General features: G+C 35.4%; 1 protein-coding gene across 1 annotated transcript in view; it reads right to left on the reverse strand.

Moving 5' to 3' along the window:
* Positions 1-5,285: 5,285 nt before the first annotated feature.
* Positions 5,286-26,659, reverse strand: part of LOC149174376 (LEAF RUST 10 DISEASE-RESISTANCE LOCUS RECEPTOR-LIKE PROTEIN KINASE-like 2.4) — a 41,410-nt gene continuing 20,036 nt past the window's right edge. The window contains exons 4-5 of the mRNA XM_089420832.1: positions 6,269-6,279; positions 5,286-5,731 (exon numbers count right to left, since the gene is read on the reverse strand). Of these exons, the coding sequence (XP_089276958.1) occupies positions 5,286-5,731; positions 6,269-6,279 (457 nt within the window). The remainder of the gene's footprint in view (positions 5,732-6,268; positions 6,280-26,659) is intronic.

Raw genomic sequence — 26,659 nt, forward strand, 5'->3', positions numbered from 1 at the left:
ATACTATGTAAAATAATTTCTTCTCAGGGCACTTATGACCTTTAGTGCATTTGCTATCACAATTGTAACAAAGCCCTTTTTCTCTTTTTTCTTCCAATTGTTGTGGTGTAACCCTTGTAGGTTGTGGAAGGCTAGGAGAAACAACACTTCCATCTTTATAGTTGTGAGGGGTACACTTCCTGGTTTCCATAATTTTGCTTTCCACTATGTCACAATGCCCTTTTACTCTTTCCAATTGTTGTGGTGTTGCTCTAAAGAAGGTGTTGCTCTTTGTATCCTCATAATGTGCTATCATTTCCTCCGTGAAAATTGACCACGTAACAAGTTTTTTACGAGAACAAAGCCCTTTGTACCATAAAAATTAATCTGGTTCTAAATATGAAGATGCAATACATACCTTTTGTAACAATTGTACACCATGTATATCAAAATATTGCTCCATCTGAAGTATCCAATTTACCGGATCCTTGCCATCAAACTTCCTCATCTTGTTTTTTCTTGATTTTAGGAGCTCTACCTTGAAACGACTGTAACTTTGTACTTTCAGATCTTTAAGTTCTGAAATTGTGACCTGTAGTAGCCCTCTGTGTCCTCTTTCCAATGACACCAGTCTGATCCAAATTGGATTCTCCAAGAAAGAGTTATGCACAATCTCCCAAGATGACCTGATTATAGACTAGTTCAGTAGAGCGAAGTTGTACGACGTGCCACGAGTCACTGTTTCAACCTTTGGATCTGAAACTCACATACACGAAACTACAGTCCGTCCTCTTTCTGTACCTTCTTATGAAATTTCAATCCGATCCCCAGAGAGAACGTTATGACGATTTTCCCCAGGTCACCTGTTTGGAATGTAATTTAGGAGTCTGCAAAAAGACCAACTTCCTCAGATCATATCTCCACAAATTTAGCAGGAAAAGATCTGAAATTCGGACCCAAGGTTCAGCGCGATTTCTTCTCAAATGGGTTTTTTTTGCGACTTCTGAAACGTTACAGAAAAAACGTTATAGTGAAAATTCCACGATGACCTTTTTGGAGCAGCGAAACCCTAGAATCCAAAGCTCTGATACCAAATGTTATGAAACCAGCTCAAGAAAAGATAGAAAAGATAGATCAACGCCTTAGAATTCAGCCTCTTCGAGGGGGCAACCTCCTTTACATTACATAAATGAACAATTCTTGGATGATACAAATGAAAAGACCTCCTTTCTATATATAGGAGTCTAAGGGGTCATAACATAATCAGAGCCGACATAACAATAATAATGTAAGGGCATAATAATAACAATAGTGGGCTTCTATGGGGCACAATAGTAACAATATGGGCACTACATGGGTACATCAATATAATAAGAGGGTTATACTAATAACAATAAGGGGTTACACTAGTAGTATAGGGGCCTAACAAAGAATGCCTTTGCACATTGATCTATGAAAGAGATTTTATCATTCATGGGGAGGCTTGAAGTTACGCTGACACCAAAATAGTGATCTCTAGATTATATATTTTGTAGCTTATGATTGCAACTTGTTATATAGATAATACAAGCACAACCATATAGATTAAATGGTCATGATGATAGCATCAATCCATAATAAGCATAAAAAATAGGTAATTTCATGATACATCTCATCTTGCTAAAATTAAAAAAGAAACATAAAACTAACTAAATTATAACTTTATTATTATTATTATTAAAATAATTTATATATAAGTTAAATATATATACATTTAAAAAAAACATGGAACAAGATTCTTAATCATGGAAATTTTCCTCCACTTTACCATGGAGATTCTTAAGCTATGAATAGGCTTTGTTACAATATCATGGGCCAATACCATGTCTTATCAATACCACATGCACAAAAAGTCATAACCTGCTCCATATGAGACTTGTTCATATGGCATTTTTTTAGTTAATCAATTTAATTAAAAGAGTTAAAAGAAAATAACAACTTTTGACATAAATATCAACCATTGATTTGTGTATACTATTATGAATATTCTAGAATATTTCATGCAGTTTTAATCCCTACCATCCACCTAATAATTATTGATAATTAAATTAAAATTTTGCAATCCCTATTCGAAAATAGACACTCCTAATTAATATGATGATGATGATGATGATGATGATTAATTTCCATTGCTATCAAATTTTGTCTATTCAACCTTTAAAAGGTAAGGAATTACTTAAGTTTCTTAAAATTTTATTTTTGTGTTCCAAAAGTGTTAAGAGAAGCTTTTCAAATTGTCTTGGATGTATGTTGGGTATTCTAAGAGGAAGTGTTTTTCTTCTTAATCCTCTTAGTGTCACAAAGATAACAAATTTTTTCATCCAAAGATGTTTTGGGAACTATCCAATATATAGTTTGACCATAAAACTAGTAAAATTTTATTTTTAATTTAGCAATGTAATTTTTTTTTTAATTAGTGAAAGCAAAAAGATAAATTTTATTTTTTACTTTTTAGTTTATGGTTAATCAACTTATATTTCAATTTTTTTTTAATCCTAAACTTTTAGGACAAAGTAATTTATTTTTAAATTTAAATTTTCTAATATTATCTATATTTTACTATACATAGTAATATATAGATAATCAAAAGTCATAAACATATATTTAAATATTATTATTTTAAATAAATTATATTATATAATAAAAACTATAAATAAATATTTTCAAAACTATATGAATTATATAATTTAGAAATTTTATATATTTATATATAGCGTACAAAGCGGTGACAGCGATAGCATGTGAAACTGGTTATTGAAGTTTTTTCTTTTATATAAAAAGCTACAAGGTAAAGCTCCTAGAGAGGGGATTTACCCACATGGAAAATCATTAACATACTCGCTTATGATATTGAAATTTATGGAGAAAAGATAGAGTGTTAGTAAGAAAACTTATAGAAGACTCCAAAGTCAACATGTAATTAGTATTTGCAGATAGATTGATTCAGAAAATTGGATTTTAGTGGAAGACATCAATGACTTGTCACTCAAACATATTATATCGAAAGGAGATTGTTTCTATGAAAAATCACAGTGATGGTTAGTATTATCCAAGGAACGACATTTGGAGAGTATTTATATTGATCTTGGAAACAATTTCGAGTATTTATATTGATCTTGGAAACAATTTCTCCTAAAAAAGGAATTGCTCATTATAACCAACTTCTTCCTTTTTAATAAAATTGTAGAAGATTTTTTACTTGAAAGCACTCCAACTTCATGATTTGTGTTTACTTGAGCCATACTCAACGTCAACAACCTTTACAAGGATTTAAAACTTTGTTCACACTAACGTTTTTATTAATTCATTTGGTTGTGTGTTCTTATTCTTCATGTTTTATTAATTTGGTTGTGTTCTTATTTTTTTAGAGGTAACTAAAATTATGATTTTTTCAAAATTATATATATATATATATATATATAAATAAATAAATATAAACTTACTAAAATTTATAATAAAATTGAAATTTATTACTTATAATTTTTTTCTAAATTATTTATTTATAAAAATAAATGATAAATCAAATATATATATAAATTTAGTTTTATTTGAGCATCATTATTATTATAAACTCAAATTACGTCATTTTAATAATATTACTAAAAAAATATATCAATTACTTGTTTTAGCTAATTTAAATGGTTATTCCACTTTTTGTTTCAACTATCTATTTTTATATTAGAGATTTAAATAGAATTGAATAGCTTTAATAAAAAAAATAATTGATGATGATGATGATGATGATGGTTAATGTCCAGTGAGACCAAACTTTGGTCTATCAGACTTAAGAAACGAATTATTTAGTTTGATTTAAGATTTTATTCCTATGCTCAAAAAGCTTGGAGAGAAGCCTCCCGAGCTCATTGTAATTTTGACAATGTAAAAGGCTAGGAAGCTCAGTATTACAACAAAGATTTTGAAATTGAGATCTAATGTGGTTGTAAGCGGGGCACTCTAAGAGGAAGTGATTTTCTTCCTTGTATAAAGCATTTTAGATTTTTATTTTAAATGAAATTTAATTTGATAAATTATAAAATTATAATAAAGATTTGAAATATAAAGATATCCATTTGAGGATTTTAAAAATAAATTTATTCAATAAAATAAAAATAAGAAAATTAAATTTATAATAAATATTATATCTATAAAATTAAAATAGATTTAAAAAAACCATATTATAAAAATTTAATTAATTATTTTTCAATAAGTTAAAATTAAAATAAATATTATTCAAATTATAATAAGTATTTGTAATTTTTTATTATTAATTTGTAAATTAACTATAAATACACAATATTTTAAAATTTATTTATTTTTATTATAATTTAGTGAGTCTAATTCACTCACAATTCACTTTAAATAAATCAATAAAGAAATAAATTTAAAAATATAACACTTCAGAATTTTCATTTTTTTTCTTTATTACAATTTAATAAATTTACTAACCAAAACAAGGTCATACCCTAAAATATCAATAAATATGTACACCTAAACACAACACACAATGATAATGTTAAATTTAAAGTGATAACATTCAATGATAATGTTACATTTAAAATGATACCATTTTAAGTATAGATTTACCTTAGGATTGGAGTTGATGTGAGCAATTGACAAAAGATGAAGATGTGGAAAATATACTTTTATAAACAAAATAATAATGTTAAAATAATAAGTTATAACATGTTTATCCTAATAGAATGTAAATGTAAATTAGCCTCACTGATCTTGATCTTGATGTGAGCAACTAACAGAAGATCATGATGCACAAAACATACTTTTAGACATCTAATGGCCCAAACTTCGGTAAGAGAGATTCACCGCTTGGAGCAATCACCGAGTTAAGGTCTTAACACTTCATGGTAGTCATCTACTCATTCACAAAGGTATTGTGTGGAGACCGGGGCAAATCTAGAAACTGGTTCAAGTAAGACAATAAAAAATATAAATCTACAAAAGTAAGACAATAAAAAATATAAATCTATAAAGTAATCAAAATTGAAGAAGAATTTACCGTGGATGGCAGTAGAGGATTTTGAGGTGTGGCCAAGGAATTGAAGGGCGATGAAGGATTGGCGAAGTCATCTCCATTTCCTTCTAACATTTGCACAACTCTCATCATGCAAGGACGATCTGCAGAGTTATATTGAATGCAGCACAAACCAACTTTTGTGAGTATTCTCACCTTCTCCTCATCTGCACATTCCATTTCTCCTCCTCTCAACCTCATCCCCAACTCACCACTCTCAATCAACTTGAAAGCCAATTTAGGAAAGTATAATAGACCGGCTCACCTGCACATCAATATTCTTTTTGCCTCCAACAATCTCTAGCAACAAAATTCTGAAACTATAGACAGCTGATTTATCTGTAACAGGACTGGCATCATTATGGCACAACTCCGGTGCAACATATCCCGGCATCTCTCTCGTTGTTGTCATAGAAATATGATCGTCTCCCTTTCCAAAAAATTTTGCGAGACCGAAATCAGCGATTTTAGGGGTGAAGTCGGCGTCCAAAAATATATTGTGAGGTTTGATGTTGAAGTGTATGATGCGCTTTTGGCAATCATGGTGTAAATATGCAATTCCATGGGCCTCACCCAAAGCAATCGAATACAATTGTTCCCACCTTAAGTCTTGTCCCTCCTCTTTCAGGGCAAATAAAAATTTATCCAAAGATCCATTAGGCATGTATTCATTGATGGAAATTTCTGGTAATTTCAAACAAAAGACTGAACAGAGAATGATGCTCTGTTTCTTAGGATCTTAACACAGGGAAGCATAAAAAAAAAATTCTGAGCAGACAGAGTTTTCCTCATACAAATAAAACTTGTATTCATTAATAAAATGCCTGATACAAACTTCTTCCTCACACAGAGGGATTACACCAGCTCCAAAAAATAAATTTACTCTGTCTCTGCAACAGAGAGTAATACTCTGTTTCTTAAAAATTAACACACTGCTGTAAATAAAACATTTCTTACATTTACTGCTATAAATGTAATTCCTTACATTACATTTCAACCAAAAGAAAACATTCAAAGTGGTGTGCACTTCACTTCATTGCAATACATTTCAATCTTCCAACAAATTTTTTTATCTCGCGCTACCGTTCCTCTCAAGCTACCTCACACACTCCTGCGTTCTTCCTATTTTGTTTTCTTCACATTACATTGCTTATACTATGAACCAAAAAAAAAATTACATTGCATATGTTAAAACAACAAAACAAAATTTATGATTTTTACCTTTTCTTGTCCTGTAAAACAAGAATTACATCCGTGCAAAAAAAAACATTAAAATTAAAGACTTTATCTATGCCCATACCTCCCGTGAATAAAACACTTAAAGACTTTACCAAAACTTACCTATCGTAATAAATTCATTTATTACTTCAGCATGGTGAAAAATTAATTTCTCGTCCTTTTACTGACAAACCTAGCGGTCAACCAAAAATTTACTCCACGCAAGTTCAAATGATGCAGGTCCGTTGATTTAATCGGACGGTTGACGGCGATATCGGGAGGCCCTTCCTTGCTGAACTTTACCGTCCAGGGAATGGGTGGTTTTGAAAAGTCAGCTCAGACACGTGGCAGCTGGTCGGTGTGTTCAGAGCCCTCCTGAAAAATACCACTGGTGCGTGAAGGCGGTGCGATATAAAACTGCCTAGTTTCCAGAATTAATACGCGCAATTGAAATTATTAATATTTTAACACTCCCCTTTAATTTCAACTGCTGGGTTATCAGTCATACCCAGACATTTCCTCAAAAAATCAAAACTTTTCTGTCCCAATGGCTTGGTTAGAATGTCTGCAACCTGCTCTTGAGTCCTGCAATGTTTTAAAACAATTTCTCCATTGTTCACCAATCCCCTGATGTAGTGAAACTTTGTGTCAATGTGTTTCGTTCTCTTATGAAACACTGAATTCTTGGATAATGCAATAGCTGAGCTATTGTCACAAAAAATCACCGTTCCTTTTGCCTGCTCTTGGCCTAAGCTCCCTAACATTATTCTCATCCAAACTGCTTGACATGCTGCTGCTGTAGCTGCCACATATTCTGCCTCTACTGTAGACAGTGCTACAATAGGCTGTTTCTTAGAAGCCCATGAAATGGCTCCCGAACCCATGTGAAAAACATAACCCAATGTGCTTTTCCAATCATCTACACTTCCAGCCCAATCACTGTCAGTGTATCCAATTAAATCTGAACATTCTGAGACAGTATATAAAATGCCAAACCTTGTAGTACGTTTAACATACCTCAGAATTATTTTTGTTGCCTGCCAATGTGCTTCCTTTGGCCTCTCCATGAATCTGGAAATTAAACTAACAACAAACATTATATCTGGCCTAGTTGCAGTCAAATACATTAGGCTGCCAACTACGCTCTTATACAAGCTAGGATCAAAATCCTTGCTGCTGTCCTCTTTGCTGAGTTTTAATCCCATCACTATGGGAGTGATTGCTGCCTTGCTGTCCTACATATTAAATCTCTCCAATACTTCATTAACATATTTTGCTTGTGAGATAAAAATCCCATTTTCATTTTGATCTACTTCTATTCCTAAGAAGTATCTCAGCAAACCCATGTGAGTCATTTCAAATTCCTCTTTCATTACTGCTTTGAAATTTTCAATGAGGTAGTCATCATTACCTGTGAAAATTACATCATCAACATACAACACAACAATTAGTAATTTACCATCATTTTCTTTGATGTAGACGGTGGGTTCTCCCTCACATTTTTCAAATCCATTTTCCAGTAGATAGGAATCTATCCTACTGTACCATGCTCTTGGTGCTTGCTTCAGCCCATAAAGAGCTTTCTTCAATCTGCACACTTTTTGCTCTTGGCCTTTCTTTTCATAGCCTGGAGGTTGTTCAATGTAAACCTCTTCCATTAATACTCCATTTAGGAATGCTGACTTCACGTCCATTTGGTAAAATTTCCACTTGTTTTGTGCTGCTATGGACAGCACTGCTCTCACGGTTTCCATTCTTGCAACCGGTGCGAAAGTTTCCTCATAGTCTCTCCCATACTGCTGCTTGTATCCCTTGACAACAAGTCTTGTCTTGTGCCTTTCTATTTTGCCTTCAACATTACTCTTGGTCTTGTAGACCCATTTAACTCCAATGACTTCTTTACCTTTTGGTAGTTCAACCAAATCCCATGTCTTGTTTCTTTCTATGGTATTGATCTCCTCATCCATAGCTTCTATCCATTTCCTATCCTTAATTGCATCTTCAAAATGAATAGGGTCATCAACATGACAATATAAAGCAAATAAAGAGTTCATACCTTCATCATAAATGTCACTTAAATTTCTGAACTTCTTACCTCTTTCATTTGGTGTGCAAGTGCTTGAAGAAGCACTTTCATTTCTCCTCAAGGGTGTCTCTTGCTGCCCTTGTGTTGGCGCTGCTATTTGGGGATGTATTTCAGCCATCTCCTCATCATCTTCATCATGAGACAAACAGTTTTTAACATTCACTGTTTTCTCTATGCTTCCATCCCAAGCTTCCTCCTTAATGAACTGAACATCTCTGCTCACAAAAAACTTCTTGATAGATGGGATATACAACCTGTAAGCTTTGGATTCCTCACTATATCCAATGAAAATACATTTCTCCCCTTTGCTATCCAACTTCTTCCTTAGCCGATCTGGAATGTGTGCATAGGCCACACATCCAAAAATTTTCATGTGGGTGACTCCTTGCTTTCTCCCACTCCATGCTTCTTCTGGTACTTTTTTCATCACTGCTTTTGTAGGACACCTATTCAAAATATATACTGCACATTGTACAGCTTCAGACCAATAATCATTTGGCAAATGCTTTGCCTTCAACATGCTCCTCGCCATATCCATGATTGTCCTATTCTTCCTTTCAGCAACTCCATTTTGTTGCGGGGTGTACCTAGCTATAAATTGCTTATGAATTCCATTTTCTTTACAAAACCGTAGGAATTCCTTGGAGATATACTCACCTCCTCTGTCAGTTCTTAGAACTTTGATATGCAGCCCGCTTTGATTTTCTACAAGTGCTTTGAAATTGCGAAATTTTTCAAACACTTCACTTTTATTCTTCAGGAAATAAACCCAAGTCTTTTTGGTGAAATCATCAATGAATGTTAGAAAATATTGGTCGCCTACTAGTGATGGAGTTTTCATCGGTCCACATAAATCTGAGTGGACAATCTCTAAGGGTGCCTTTGCCCTTATTCTTTTCCCTGATGGAAAACTTTCTCTATGTTGTTTCCCCAAGATACAACCTTCACAAAGGCTGTCCGGTTTCTCTATCAATGGTAATCCTCTTACCATTCCTTTTCTACTCAACAGGTTAAGACCTCCAAAATTGAGATGTCCAAATCTCAAGTGCCACAACCAATTTTCATCCTTTGGTACGCTTTGGAAAGCCTCTTGTGTCACTGCTGCTATTACTTCCTTATTTTTCAAATCTGTCCTTATTCTAAGAGGGAACATCCTGTTCCTTGTCATCTTCACATCAGCAATACATCTTTTGCTAGGTGCTCTATCCATGATGGTGCATACATCATTCTCAAAGAAAACATTGTAACCTTTTTGAACAAGCTGTCCAATACTTAAGAGGTTACACTTCATTCCAGGAACATAATAGACATCTGCTATGGTTTTCTTTTCACCTTTCTTTGTAAATATTTTTACTTCTCCTTTTCCCATAACAAAAATTTTACTATCAGTCCCAAGTGTGACTTGTGACTTCACACTCTGATCTAACTTGGAAAACAAGGCTATGTTTCCTGTCATATGGTTGCTACAACCGGAGTCTAGAAACCATATATCTTCACTGTTTGTTTCAACCATATTACAAGCTAAAAGCACATTATCTTGGCTGATATTTTCTCTAGTGATATTTGCACTAGATCTATTATTTATATCATGCTGCTTCTTCCTACATTCATTGGCATAATGCCCATATTTTTTACAATAATAACATTGGACATTGGATTTTTCATACCTTTGTCCTTGAGCATGATGTTGTCCACTTTGTTGACTGCTGCCTTGGCCTTGGTTTTGATTTGGATTGCTGCCTCTTCCTTGAGCATTTGCTGGACTGTTTCTTCCACCTCTGTTTTGGCTTCTGCCTCTTCCTCTCTTGTTTCCTCTACCTTGACCTCTTCCTCTTCCAAAGGACATCTGGGTCTTGAAGGCTTGCTCTAGAGATGAGTTTTCATTTCTACTCAACCTCTGCTCATGTGTTATCAGTGATGCATGAAGTTCATCAACTGAAAAGTTTGTGAGATCTTTTGTCCCTTCTATGGTGGTGACAATCACATCGAACTTTGAGGGTAGGACCCTCAATAGTTTCTCCACAGTCCTCATTTCTTCAAGAGTTTCTCCATGAGTCCTTATCTGTGTGACCAGACCAATCACATGTGTGAAGAATGAGTCAATATTGTCTGACTCCTTCATGCACAGATTCTCAAAATCTCTCCTCAGCAACTGTAGTTTTGCTGTCTTCACTTTCTCCATGCCATGATAGGCTATCTTGAGAGTTTGCCATGCTTCTTTGGATGTCTTGGCTACTGCTATCCTTGGAAACACACTCTCATGCACTGCTTGATACAAAAATACGAGGGCTTTTGAATCCTTCTTCTTATTGCTCTTCAACAGATCTTTCTCTGCCTGAGTTAATCTATTAAACTCATCTTCATCTCCTGGTTCTTCAAACCCATGTTCAACAAGTTCCCATAAATCTTGTGAGGCAAACAAGGCTCTCATGGTTATTGCCCAATAGTCATAGTTTTTCCCATTAAACTATGGGAGCTGAGTATTAAAAATACCCATGCTAGTGCTGGTGCTAGAGCCAGCCATTCTTGCACTCTAAGCTATGCTTCAAATATTTGACTGTGTATTTAAAAATCACTGACTGTCTTCAACAGCAGCACATAAAAAAACTTTGAGAAATACCTGGATCCTTTTTCTCTGAGTCTTCACTCTGCTGGAGAAGCTGCTACAGCAAGAATCCTTCCTTCAGCTTCTTTGACACCTTCAAAGAGCCTGGACAAGCTTTGATACCATGATGGAAATTTCTGGTAATTTCAAACAAAAGACTGAACAGAGAATGATGCTCTGTTTCTCAGGATCTTAACACAGGGAAGCATAAAAAAAAATTTCTGAGCAGATAAAGTTTTCCTCATACAAATAAAACTTGTATTCATTAATAAAATGCCTAAAACAAACTTCTTCCTCACACAGAGGCATTACACCATCTCTGATAAAGAAATTTACTCTGTCTCTGCAACAGAGAGTAATACTCTGTTTCTTAAAAATAAACACACTGCTGTAGATAAAACATTTCTTACATTTACTGTTGTAAATGTAATTCCTTACATTACATTTCAACCAAAAGAAAACATTCAAAGTGTTGTGCACTTCACTTCATTGCAATACATTTCAATCTTCCAACAAAATTTTATCTCGCGCTACTACGCCTCTCAAGCTACCTCACACACTCCTATGTTCTTCTTCTTTTGTTTGCTTCACATTACATTGCTTATACTATGAACCAAAAAAAAATTACATTGCATATGTTAAAACAACAAAACAAAAACTTATGATTTTTACCTTTTCTTGTCCCGTAAAACAAGAATTACATCCGTGCAAAAAAAACATTAAAATTAAAGACTTTATCTATGCCCATACCTCCCGTGAATAAAACACTTAAAGACTTTACAAAAACTTACCTATCGTAATAAATTCATTTATTACTTCAGCATGGTGAAAAATTAATTTCTCGTCCTTTTACTGACAAACCTAGTGGTCAACCAAAAATTTACTCCATGCAAGTTTAAATGATGCAGGTCCGTTGATTTAATCAGACAGTTGATGGCGATATCGGGAGGCCCTTCCTTGCTGAACTTTACCGTCCGGGGAATGGGTGGTTTTGAAAAGTCAGCTCAGATGCGTGGCAGCTGGTCAGTGTGTTCGGAGCCCTCCTGAAAAATACCACTGATGCGTGAAGGTGGTGCGATATAAAACTGTCTGGTTTCTGGAATTAATATGCACAATTGAAATTATTAATATTTCAACATTCATATATGAGTGTGCTTATAGGGTTTTCAAAACAGTACCCCAACAGACGAGCCAGATTGACGTGATGGACCCGTCCAATGGTGGCAACCTCATTCATGAATTGGGTCTTGGTATGCCTATGCCTATCAAGAAGCTTAACAACCACTAGAGCGTCGTTCCCAAGCATTCCTTTATAGACCACACCAAACCCTCCTTCTCCCAACTTTTCTGCAAAGTTGTTTGTGATCTTCTTGAGGTGATAGTGTGAATATCTGGCTAGCATTGGCATTTCATAAGAATTTTCCTTTAGGAATTTCTCCACCCTTGAAGTAGAGGTACCAGGAGTAGGGCTTCTCTTCTTGGCATAAAACATTAAGAACAGCACTGCTATTGTTGCCAGCGCAACTCCTCCAATGATGCAACCTGTAGTGAAATACAGAGATCTATATGAATGTGATGTTGATTAAGCTGGGTGAGAATAGTGGAAATTACAAGATACAAGTTCACAATGGGAAGAAATCATAGCTACCTATTACAATGGCAAGCCTGCTTTTATGACCTGCAACGCGGCCATAACAACTATTATGAGTAAAAGTAACAATCCATAGTTTTTGCAGACATAATGAACAATATTTGGAAACACAAGCACATATATCTATGGGTTCAAGAGTCCAGAATGGAAGGAACATTTAATACATCTTTACAGATTGTGGTAATTGAATTGGGAGAAGGGGTTCAGGAAAAGTACTAATACTATTGGTGGGGCATCTCTTTGTATGCGAGGTGCCATCGGGACAATAGAAAATAAATGTTTTAGTTGGTTCTGAAATGTTATAACCACAACTCTCGCCATTGGTCTTATAGTTGCCACAGCTTCGGTTTCTCTTCGTGTCGGCATACCATGTTATTTGAAAACCTATTGAGAGGCGTGTTCTCAGATCCTCATTCTATTGGAATGAGAAGTTGATACCAACTGGCAACTGAATGTTGCTTTGGCAGAATCGTCTCCCACATTCTGGGTTGGGAATGATGTACCAATCAGCATCACATAAGAAGATTTGAATTTCAGGCAATCCTCATCACCCAAGAAGATTTGAATTTCTACAAATGTAGTTAGAGTTCAATAAGTAGGGTTGAAACTCCATTTTCCTGTTATCATTGTCACATGTATTTCATTTTATAACAAGCTGAAACATCTATTGTAACATTGGTTTAAATGTTGTCATGTTATTGCATCTCTCGGGTGTTTCTGCTATTGTGTTTTTGTCATTTGACACCGTTGTGACATATGTTGAAATACACACTGGAACTCCACTTCATCATTGTCATCGCACACAGTGATATCCTCCAGTTGTCATGTGATTAGGCCGTGTCAGAATTGTGTGCTCAAGTGAAAGAATGAACACTCATGGTTGAAGCCGAAATGGCAAGGTCATGAGGTGGCGGTGAAGTGGTTGTGATAGTTCAGGGATGGTTTTGGCAATCGAGTCTTGGAAGAGTTCATAACTGTCCAAGAGCAGTTGAATCGATTCAATGGATCGAAGGAAGGTTAAAGAGATCAGTTTATGATGTAAGAAGGGTTGGTTTGTGGATGGTGGAAGTAGCATTCAAAGTTTTGACTATTGGGACTATGCACAGAAGCAAGAACGAGTTGGGTTGAATGAATTCGTGTTATTGCAAACCTAGTAGCAGCGTTCCAAGTGTCCAGCGCTGTAATCATTGTTTGTTATCTTATATTTCGTTGTTGTAGTAGCAAGAGTTTTTAATTCTGTTCAATGTTTAATAAATAGGTACTAAATCCTTTGTTTTGTATATTGAAAATTTGTGTTATTGCAAACCTAGTAGCAGCGTTCCAGGTGTCCATCGCTGTAATCATTGTTTGATATCTTATATTTCGTTGTTGTAGTAGCAAGAGTTTTTAATTCTGTTCAATGTTTAATAAACAGGTACTAAATCCTTTGTTTTGTGTGTTGAATTACTTTTCTGTACTTGATTTTACTCTCTGTTTCAAATGTGAGTTTTGTTGTGTACTCTGTGAGTAGAGCACGGTGTGTTGTAACTGCTAGTGAGTTGCAACCCATAGCTACTGCGTCAAAATGAAATCAATACATTAATTTTAATGTACCTATCAATTTTAGTTTCAATTTCAATTTCTATATCTATCTCTATTTATATTTCTATTTTTATAGCCATAGAGCTAGTCTCTTACTAAATTTTGCTCTCAGGTATTAATTCCATATTTAGATATGTACCTAGCTATCCTCATTTACTTAAACAATTACTTCAATATTTGAACATCTTCATTTATGTATAGTGACAATTTTCGATATTCAACAACGACATGTAAGTCTTATTATTTTGGTGGAGAGTTTGTTTTCTTTTAAGTGAAGCCAAAAAAAAATAGTCTAAAATTATTTCTTTTTAATTTCACCTTCTTATAATAAAATCTATATTTATTATATTTTTTTGCTATGTTATTATATTTTATTTTCCTAAACCCTATTTTTCTAAGTTCCCACATCCATTTCATTATCTTTATGTTTTTTTCTATTTTTTTATTCTTACTTACATAAATTTATATTTTGTCCTTTACATTCTTCCAATTTTCTCTTAGTTTTTTCTTCTATTTAGAAATGCATAAGCACACTCTATTAATTCACATCTAATATTGTTACATGTATGATATATCAAGATAGAGAAATTAACTTGATCACACAATCAATTAGTTGAGAACATATATCAACCTTACATCAATGTAGGAAGCATCTAGTTGAGAAAATATCTCTCAAGCCAACTAGATCTAACCAACTCCCTAAAGACTTGGAACGAGATCCTTCTTCACCCTATGATCATACCTAAAACAAGTAGGAGTTACATACTCTAACAATCCCCGTTAATGATGTTGGAAATAATACTGAGAGGTACGTGGGGGGGGCAGGGTGGTGGGGGTGGGGGGGTGAATTAGTATTATCAATTTAACAATTTTTCATTTCCATAAACAAATTGATATGTGCTACTTCTATTAATTAAACCTACGTATATACGCAACTGTGTTTAGAGAAACCCACGTATATCTTGCAGGCTTCTAATTTAGTTAGCTGATCTTAATCTGTGTATCAAAACCATAAAAATGGTAATCAAGTGCAGTAAACAGCATAGGAAATCACACACATGAACACAAGATATATGGTGGAAACCCAATGTGGGTGAAAACCACCTGCTACAATTCGTCTCTATGTTCTTTTAATAAGAAACTTCTTTTTACAATATTTCTGTACTGGTGCAATCTTATACCAATACACAGGCTTCTACCTATAGAAGGCTACAACCTTCTCTCGTTTTCTAGCTTCTCCTAGAAGGGAGCTACAACCCCCTTAGCTCTTGTACTAGATGATGTACTAGTACGTAGGTGATAACCTACAGAAGGCTACAACATTCTCTTTTATTCCAGGAACCACGTTTCATGAATTTTCAGACTGGATCCATCAATAACATCAATCAAACATCAAATATATCTGTATCAACCAATATCCTTTGCACCAACCAAAATTGAATCAAACAATCACTTCTCTAAATCTGTAACCAAAATACAGTAACAGTAACCATAAACCAATCCTGAACCCAAAACACTACAGCAATAAACAGAGGTAGCTAGAACATATTTTATGAGATGTACCCTACTTTAATCTGTAGAACCTGCATGCATACACTGATATATTAAGGCAAATTTGCGTATACGCCGTTTTCAATTATCTAACCAGCGTGTATACGCGCCTTTGATATGCTGAACCTGTGTATAGATCTATAAAATATAATTTACCCTTTTCAATTATTTAGATACCAGTTACACCAGATCATCAGATTTATAGATCAATTCATGCACCAAATATAACAGATCAAAATCTCACAAAGATACTTCTCTTCAATCCTTAAGATCTTGACCCATCAATAGAATTCATCCTTCTCCTAGAGCTCAGGTTCCTCTTTGATTCAGATTCAGGTATGCATCATAACCCAATGACCAGTATTCTAGATCTTGTTCTTCATAAGATATCCAATACTTGAGTGCCTTTGCCTAATGATATCCTTCCCCTTTTATAGTCTTAGGCCTTACTCAATACCATGGTCCAAAACCACTTAGAACCAAAACCTGGGTCCAAAATACCTGGGTTCAACTCTTCAGACGAGATACCATGGTCCAAAACCATAGGTTCAAATACCAAGGACCAAAAACCAAGTTTTCCAAACTATACGCGCTTTTCTATGCATGTAAGTGCATGCATATGCATACGCTCCTTTGGATCGACGATCCTGCATGTATACGCGGCTTGGTTAAGTGGAAACTGCATATATCTCTTTTTCCTTCATTCTGAGAGCCTGGATTGTGATCTGTCAACTGAGTGAGTTGCCATCAAGGACGACACCCGTGTCATAGTGCCAAACCTGTGTCATAATTCCAAAAATATCCCCCTTTGGACTTGATGGCAACCCCAAGTCACTGTCACTCTCCCCCTTTGTCATCAAGGGCAAAGGGCTATGCTCCCCCTGAGTACATGCTGAAATCTCTGATCTGCTGAAGAGTGTTGTCCATGCTCCCCCTAACTATAAGCAAGGTCTGCAAAAAGATGTTCTAAAAGACCTTCCTATCACCAAGGATTCATACATACATCCATATCCCAACCAAGTGGGGATATACCAAGAATTTATACAAGATAAAACAAGAATATTACATCATCCATCGCAGGCATGGTGGCGAAACAAAATAGGTCGTTACATGACCTTGATACTAAAAGAAATACATGACATAGAGACAAAATATCTAAAACAAGAATATGATAGTCATCAACAACTATCATCAACAACATCTATCAATCATCATCCAGACCAACAACCATGATCTCCCTCTGCACCTGTTCCACCTGAAACAAAAACAGTTGTGAAATTGAACCAATATCTTCTAGGATAATGCGAACAATGCATTATTAGAAGTATATGCTCCGCCTGAGCCTATGCCAGATGGTCTCTGTCAGACCCATATCAGACTCTTTTCATCGTGAGTCTGGCCCACTGTTTGCCTTCAAACCAACATATACGGGTTTGTATCCACAGAAACCAGCGTATGTATGCGGATCCTATTCATGAAACTCTCATACAACTACTGTTCTCTGAACAGATAAGTGTCAACAACAAGATGATGCATCAACTACTCCTAGCTTCTGTCTGAGGTATTCAAATGTCTCCCTGGGCAGTGGTTTGGTGAATATATCAACAACCCATTCCTTGGAGGGAACATACTCCAATTTGACCTTTGTTCAAGCATTTGTTGCCGAAGAAAATGATATTTGATAGGTATGTGCTTGGTCTTTGAATGCATGACTAGATTCTTTGAAATACTGATGGCACTTGTATTATCACATAAAATGGAGATAGGTGGAGTACAAGTGATTTGAATGTCTTGCAATGTTTGCATCATCCAAAGGAGTTGTGTGCAGCAAGATGCAGCAGCCACATATTCTACTTCAGCTGTAGATAATGCAATTGAACTTTGTTTCTTGCTTAACCAGGATACTAATTTGGAACCCATAAAGATTGCACCACCACTAGTGCTTTTTCTGTCATCCACGCTTCCTGCCCAATCTTGCATGAAGTGTGAGATTTGTATCTCTAGGATACCATAAGCCATAGTTTTGAGTTCCTTGAAGGTATTTGAAAATTCTTTTAACTTCCTGAAGGTGTGCTACCTTTGGATTTTCTTGAAATCTTCCAACGATTCCCACTGCATGCATGATGTCTGGTTGGGTACCTGTTAGATAGAGCAGACTACCAATCATGGATCTATAGGTTGGTTGATGTACTGCTGTTGATTCATCATTTGTGCTGAGGCTGCATCTTATTACCATAGGGGTACATACTGGTTTCGAATCCTCCATGCCATATTTCTTCAAAATTTGCTTGAGGTACTTGGTTTGTGATAGAAAGATACTGTCCTTGTTTTGTTGGACTTGTAAACCAAGAAAATATGTGAGCTCACCAAGAAGGGACATTTCAAATTATTTCTGCATCACCAAAGCAAAGTTTTGACTCATGGTTTCTTCATTGCTACCAAAGATGATATCATCAACATACACAACAAGTATTAGCAATTTATCATTGTCAATTTTTATATATAGATTACTATCTGCTGATCCTTATGAAAAACCTTGTTGATGGAGGTATTTGTCCAGACGATAATACTAAGCCCTTGGAGCCTGTTTAAGGCCATAGAGAGCCTTTTTGAGTCTGCATACAAGTTTTGGATCATTTCCAAGGATAAATCCATTTGGTTGTTCAATATACACTTCTTCTTATACGACTCCATTTAGAAAGGCAGATTTGACATCCATTTGATATACTTTGAACTTTTGAAAGCTAGAAAGAGCAAGAAACATTCTTATGGCTTCAAGTCTAGCAACCAGTGCAAAAGTTTCTTCGAAGTCTATACCTTCTTGTTGAGCATACCCTTTATAAACAAGTCTGACCTTGTTTCTAATAACATCTCCATTTTCATTTAGCTTGTTTTTGAATATCCATTTGGTCCCTATGACATTCTTATCATTAGGTCTAGGAACCAATTCCCAAGTGTTATTCTTTTCAATCTACTCAAGTTCTTCATTCATGGCCTTGACTCAGTGTTCATCTTTACATGCTTTTCTTATATTTCGTGGTTCGATGGAGGAGGGCAATGCTAGATAGCTTGAAGCTTCTGTAATAGTTCTTCTTGTTTGTACACCTACCTCTTTCTGCCCCAAAATTTGAGTCCTTGGATGATCCTTCTGGATGTACCTGGATGGAGTCTTTTCTTCTACCCTTATCTGTTCTTCTGGTGCCTCATAAGTTTCTTCTTCAGCATTAGTTTGATCTAATGTTGAAGGATAGTCCTCATCATCTTCAAAATCTTCGGTTTTTATCTTCTTTGTATTGTTTTCTACTTCATCAACCACCACATCAATACTTTCAACAATTTTTCCAAGTCTTTTATTGTAACATTTATATCCTTTACTTCGAGAAGAGTAACCAAGGAGAATGCCTTCATCTACTCTAGGTTCAAACTTGCCAAGCTTTTCATCAGTCGCTTTGATGTAACATTTGCTTCCAAATACTTTGAAGTATTTTATAGTAGGAGTCTTACCATACCAAAGTTCATGAGGAGTTTGAGTGCTGTTTACTCGGATGTTTGTTTTGTTGAGAATAGTAACGGCAGCAAATGCAACTTCACCCCAGAAGGTTGCAGGAGTTCTAGATTCATCAAGCATAACATGAGCCATTTGTTGAACCATTCTGTTCATCCTTTCTACCACTCCATTTTGCTGAGGAGTCCTTGTAGTAGAGAATTCCCTTCTTATTCCATGTTCTTCACAAAAGTCAAAAAATTCATTCAAGGTAAATTCCCCTCCTCGATCAGACCTGAGGCATTTGATTTTGCAATCTGATTCATTTTCAACCAAGGCTTTGAAATTTGAACTTTTCGAAAGCTTTGTCTTTATGCTTCAAAAGTCCTATCCAACACATCCTGGAAAAGTCGTCAACGAACAATATAAAGTATTCTTCTCCATGAGGTGACTTTTTCCTTGATGGACCACATAAATCAGTATGGACAAGTTCAAGTGGCTTACTAGTTGATCCTTCCTTCTCAGGGAAATGTGTTCTGGTTTTCTTACCAAACTAACATGATTTTCATATTGTATTGTCTGGAATTCTGATGTCAGGAAGATCGCGAACAACCTGATATTTGTATTCTTTCCTTATTTGAGGGAAGCTTAGATGCCCCAATCTTCTGTGCCATAGTCAATGTTCATCATTTTTTCTTAGATAACATTGTTGCTATCCTCCCTTGAGTATGTATAAATTATTTGGAGTTCTTATGCCTTTGATCACTCTTTCTCTTGTATCAAGCTCACGAATAATACATCCATTTGATCGAAATACTACCTCATTTCTTTGATCACACATTTGACTAACACTCAATAGATTATGCTTTAAGCCATAAACATACATAACATTTCCAGCTTTGACCTTTTCTTTTAAAAGAACAGAGCCTTTACCTTTTATGAGTGCAGGGGTGTCATTTCCAAATGAGAACTTCCTTTCCTTTTCTAAGGCACTATATGACTGAAGCTTTTCTTTATCACCTATCATATGTTTCGAGCATCCACTATCGATGTACCACTGATTTTCCTGTCCTTCCGCATATAAGTCTATACCACATCTTTCTGTTTGCGGTTCTTTCTTTATCCATGTTTTGGGACCCAATGACGCTTGCTCCTTCTGAGATGTTTGTCGAACCTTACTCCTGAATTCAAACTCTTTATGACTGAAGTTGTTACAAATAGAGCATTCTATTTCATTTTCAAGAGCATAAAAGTTATTGTAGGTCCTCTTCATTATCCCAGTCACACTCCTTTGATTTCGTGCTTCTCTAGTCATGATGGTCTTGTAGGCAACACATTGAGAAACTTTGTGTCCAAAGTTATGACATGAGAAACATTGGCCATTAAAGAAATTCCTTCGATTATCAAATCTACTGACCAGGTGATTGTAGTTTCCATTTTCATTCATTCTTGATGAAAATTGAGAATGATTTACCTGCGGTTGGTTGTAGCTTCTGTTCATCCTTGAAGTAGATTGACCCCGATTTACCTGGTGATCTGTTTTATGCCTCTACTGATGATTGTCAACCTGTTCACTTCTCCTTGCTACATCAAGATAACTTTTGGAGGTGCATGGCTTCTGTGCTTGAGATGCTTCTTCAGTATATCCAAGACTTGTCTTTATTAGAGGAGAACGTTGCACTTTGATAATCCCATCTAAAGTTTCAGATCCTTTAGCAAATCTAAGATTAAGAGCTTTTGTTTTCTCAATATCTTTTCTAAGTCCCACAATTTCACATTCTAACTTTTCATTGTGTTTTTCCCTTTCAGCAAGTTGGAACGTCAGAATATCTATAATCATACTCTTTTCTTCTAAACAGATTTTAAGTTTAGAAATTTCTTCATAGAGATCATCTTCATCTATAGCATCCAAGAAATCATCATCTTCGAAAGCCATCAAAAGTCTATAATCATTACCATGTTCATCTTCATCACTATTTGATAATCCATCGCTGTCTTCATGTGTTTAATAACTCTTCTTACTTACATTCTGTTTTCTATTCCATTTAACTAGTTCCTTACCTTTATCAAGCTTGTCTTTATGAGGACATTTGGCTGCATAATGACCGACTCTTCCACAAGCAAAGCATTTGAAAGGTAGCTTACCTCTGAATCTTCCAGAACCCTGTTGAAGGTTCTTGACAAAGTTTGATTCTTCCTCTCCTTTTGACGTATGCCCTGACTCATTGTATTCTCCTTTTCTTGAAGCTTTTAATGCGACTTATTTCATGTCTGATGGACCCCCTTTTCTCATTTCGAAAGCTGTTAGGATTCTGTGCAGCTGTGACATGGTAATACTCTAAAGATTCTGCTTTTCTTCTATGGCAGAAAATTTTGATTCAAACTTAGAAGACAAAGATCTTAGAACATTTTCAACCAAAGTAACTTTTTTTTATCTCTTCACCCAAGTTTTTCATGCGATTAACAAGCTCATCTATACGTAAGAAATAATTAGCCACACTTTCATCATTGTGCATTCTGAAAGTTTCATATTGAATTCTGAGAGATTGTAGTTTTGCACGTTTTACCTGATCGTCTCCTTCATAGCTCAGAATGATCTTGTCTCATATTTATTTGGTGGTTTTGAGCTACATAACCTTGATGAATTTTGATTGAGATAGACTCCCTAATAGAGTATTGATAGCCTTTGCATTTGTTTCATACTGCTTCTTACCAGTCATATATGTAGGAGTTGCTGATGGAAATGTGTATCCTCCTTCCACGATATCCCAAACTTCTCTACCAAGAGATTGAAGATAAGTTGTGATTCTTACCTTCCAATAGACGAAGTTTCTCCCATCAAAGATTGGTGGCCTGATAGATGCTTACTTTTCATAGTTGCCCATGATGATAGATATTCCTTCAAGCGATCAAGCTTCTTCTTAAGGACCTGCTCTGTTACCAATTGTTGGAAATAATACTGAGGGGGGAGTGAATCAGTATTAGCAATTTAACAATTTTTCATTTCCATTAAACCAATTGATATACACTACTTCTGTTAATTAAACCTGCATATATACGCAACTGTGTTTAGAGAAATCCACGTATATCTTGCAGGCTTCTAATTTAGTTAGCTGATCTTAATCTGTGTATCAAAACCATAAAAATAGTAATCAAGTGCAGTAAACAGTACATGCAATTACAGACATGAACACAAGATATAAGGTGGAAACCCAATGTGGGTGAAAACCACCAACTGCAATTCGTCTCTATGTTCTTTTAATAATAAACTTCTTGTTACAATATTTCAGTACTGGTGCAGTCTTATACCAGTACGCAGGCTTCTACCTGCAGAAGGCTACAACCTTCTCTCATTTTCCAGCTTCTCTTGGAAGGGAGCTACAACTCCCTTAGCTCTTGTACTAGCTGATGTACTAGTACGTAGGTGCTAACATATAGAAGGCTACAACCTTCTCTTTTCTTCCAGGGACCACGTTTCATAAATTTTCAGACTAGATCCATCAATAACATTAATGAAACATTAAATATATCTGTATCAACCAATCTCCTCTGCACCAACCAAAACTGAATCAAATAATAACTTCTCTGAAGCTGTAACCAGAATACAGTAACAGTAACTAGAAACCAATCCTGAACCCAGAACACTGCAGCAATAAACAGAAGTAGCTAAAACATATTTTATGAGACGTATGCTACTTTAATCTATAGAACCTGTGTGAATACACTGATATATTAAGGCAAACATGCATATACGCCATTTTCAATTATCTAACCAGTGTGTATACATGCCTTTGATATGCTGAACCTGCGTACAGATCTATAAAAGATAATTTACCCTTTTCAATTATTTAGATATCAGTTATACCCAGATCATCAGATTTATAGATCAATTCATGCGCCAAATATAATAGATCAAAATCTCACAAAGATACTTCTCTTCAAGCCTTAAGATCTTGACCCATCAATAGAAATAATCCTTATCCTAGTGCTCAGGTTCCTCTTTGATTCAGATTCAGCTATGCACCATAACCCAATGACCAATATTCTAGATCTTGTTCTTCATAATATATCCAATACTTGAGTGCCTTTTCCTAATGATCTCCTTCCCCTTTTATAGTCTTAGGCCTTACTCAATACCATGGTCCAAAACCACTTAGAACCAAAACCTGGGTCCAAAATACCTGGGTTCAACTCTTTAGACGAGATACCATGGTCCAAAACCATAGGTCCAAATACCAAGGACCAAAAACCAAGTTTTCCAAACTATACGCACTTTTCTGTGCATTGAAGTGCGTGTATACGCATACGCTCCTTTGCGTCGGAAATCCTGCGTGTATACGTGGCTTGGTTAAGTGGAACCTGCGTATATCTCCTTTTCCTTCATTCTGAGAGCCTGAATTGTGATCTGTCAACTGAGTGAGTTGCCATCAACGACAACACCTGTGTCATAATGCCAACAAATGACTACTTCTCCTAAGCTCAATCAGCTGACAACTTCACCAACATTTTCTTCTTTACAACACATGATCCACTATCAACTGAAGGACCTCTTGATCAATGAAGTCTATTTATAGTCCAACTTGGCATTTACAAACATTATTAATATGTTGACACCCATAAAAAGGAACAACTATTCACCAGAATGAATGGGTGACCAACCACTACATTTGTCAGTCTATAGGGATTCCCCTCATGTACGTGCTTCATTTAACCATCATTCCATCACATATATTCATACATGTACTTATACCTTTAACTTCCCCTACATCACCCTCATCATCGTGTTAGGTTCTCTTAGCTACCCATAACCACACTCTGGGTTTTCTTGGTTTGACCTCAACCATGGCCTAGGATTTCTTGCCTTACCCTCAACCATGCTTTTGATGTTCCTACATTATACTCCCAAGGAACAAAAATACTCTACAAGATTCATTTTCCATATGTTCCCTATCTCTCACAAACTTGCATTTCTTCATCACATTCTCACATGGTTTCTTCTTACAACAAACAACACATCAACTATTTCATGTTGATCATAAATTTCCTTCATAATGTGGTTTCTAGTTTAGCACAAACTTGGAATACAAAGTGGTTTTAGATTACAAAAAAATACATGGGGGTACACATGCCTCATTAGACTTGCATCAACATTGACTCAGGTATGAAAAGCTCCACTCATGGAGATACCAGATACATAAATTTCAAGGACCATTACATCAAATCAAAGCATGACACATAGACTTGCTTAAAAACACAAGGTGATTCAAATTATAATATGGTCATGGGTTTGTTATTATTCGACACACCACACAATCTTACCTTAGTTTGTTCACCACCATTTAACCTTTTCTACTACCACAACCAATATCATCATCTACCATAAATCTTCCATAGGAACTGTCATATGTTTTCCTTGTACCGAACTCCAAATATCTCTTTGTTGTATCTACGACCTCTCTATCCTTCTTGCTCCAATTTCATCATTCGACTCCAAAAAATCAACCTCCATTCATCACTTAGTTTTCTCAAGCTAGAAGAATGTAACTCACTTCTACCTCAATAGATGTTCATGCTCCTCCCTTCATTTGAAGAATTGTTGTCATGTACCAGATGGAAATTAATCATACCATTGAAACCTCAAATTAATTTGGAACCTATCGTACTCTAGGGTTTAACATCAATTTTACCATGAAGACTCATTAGCTAGTCATCCTATGTACATACTTCCATCTAACAAGATACATGGATGTCATCCACTATACTTGCTAATTATCTAGGAAGGTAGTCCAGATATGATATGTATCAATCTCATCCTTAGATTCTTTGCCCATGCCAATGAGGATTCGTAGTGAAACTTTCAACGAATAGTTCACAAAGCAAGAACATATGGCTAGAACTCATTTTTTTCATACAACACTTCTTTGCAGAAAAGACCTAGGAATGATGTTTACATCACAAAACATTGCAACATTACATAAACAAGGGATAATGACATATATAACAAGAATAACATTTTCTTCTACAATCACTCACACATTGGGAATATCTATCTTCATCTTGGATACCCTTACATATTGTTATAGTAGCTAATTATAACAAAATAATTGCACCTACATATTGAGTTACTTAAGATCAATATATAAATTCAATAAAATATTACCATGAATTGAACCAGGGATTTGTATCTTCATTTCCCTTATCCTTCCTAAAGCATCATGTGTGGAAAACATGCTAAAATAACTTCCCATATTAAATCACCACACTTTAGTAATTTTGGAGCCATTTTCACAATGGTTATAGGACATTTGACATTGTTCATGCAATAGTAACTCACGTTGACAATAAACATCCCCTTGACTGCACCAAAATTATGACTATCCATAACCAAAATATCTACTTTTGAATTTGAATTTGTCTCACAAATGAGCTCCTTCACTAGGGGAGAAATACCTCGCAGAACAGATAGTAGTAATAAATTTTAGCCTCTGTTTTAGGATTTGGTTGTTAAAACGAACCAGTATATATGTAACTTTTATGTTATTGTAAAGGGATTTGGACTGAGTGGTTTTATCTCATATTTCTTAAGAAAAGAGGAAGATATCTCTATGTATTGGTTGTTCCCAGAGGCATTGTGATCTCTGAAAACCTTTCTGTGCATCTGAAAATCTGTTTATCAGTTAAATCTTGAATTTATGTGTATCTTTGTCTTCACGCAACGTTTTTCTTTTAAGTCTTTACAATAGTGGTTTGGAATGGTTTTCCAGTTAATAATTTGATTGAAGTCAATTTGAATGTGTTTCCTTCATATCAGCATGCTCTATTTCCATTTTATGTGTCGTTTAGCCCCGCAAGCTAAATTCTGGTTTACACTAAGAAACAGTGAAAAACTTAGTTCGAAATTGGAATCCGGACTTGAAATCTTGTTAAATGTGGCTAGTATCCATATCGGGTCCATAAGCATTATCACATGGCAGTGATTCAGTGGAGAGGAACTGGCCTTTCGAACCGCTGAAATCCGATGTTGCGACACATTCAAATCCGAAATATTATATAGGAGGATTTATAACCTTTTGGGTCCACGAAGTGTTATCGCATCACAATTCTTAAGTGGAAGGAGCCTGGCGAGGAAGTGTTGAGACTACCGAATGTGATTGCTGATAATGCTACAATGTTATCGCATCGAAAAGGGCCATTAGCATAGCGCCGATAGTGTTATTCCATTTCTTATGGAATAAACCCCGTCGATAGTGTATATGCGTGTTAATGCATTCCTTTGAGGAAAACAGTGCCGATAGTGTTAAATGAAGTGCCGACAGTGTTATTCCATGTCTCATGGAATAATCCGTCGATAGTGTATTTTCCAATATAATTGCATTATGGGAAATTGAACCCGTCGATAGTGTATTTTACACATATTTGCATATTTTCCATTCAAA

Source organism: Pinus tabuliformis, chromosome 4_1 (assembly GCF_031772625.1).
Source record: "Pinus tabuliformis cultivar Carrire ecotype Pingquan chromosome 4_1, CPIR1, whole genome shotgun sequence".
Lineage (NCBI taxonomy): Eukaryota > Viridiplantae > Streptophyta > Pinopsida > Pinales > Pinaceae > Pinus > Pinus tabuliformis.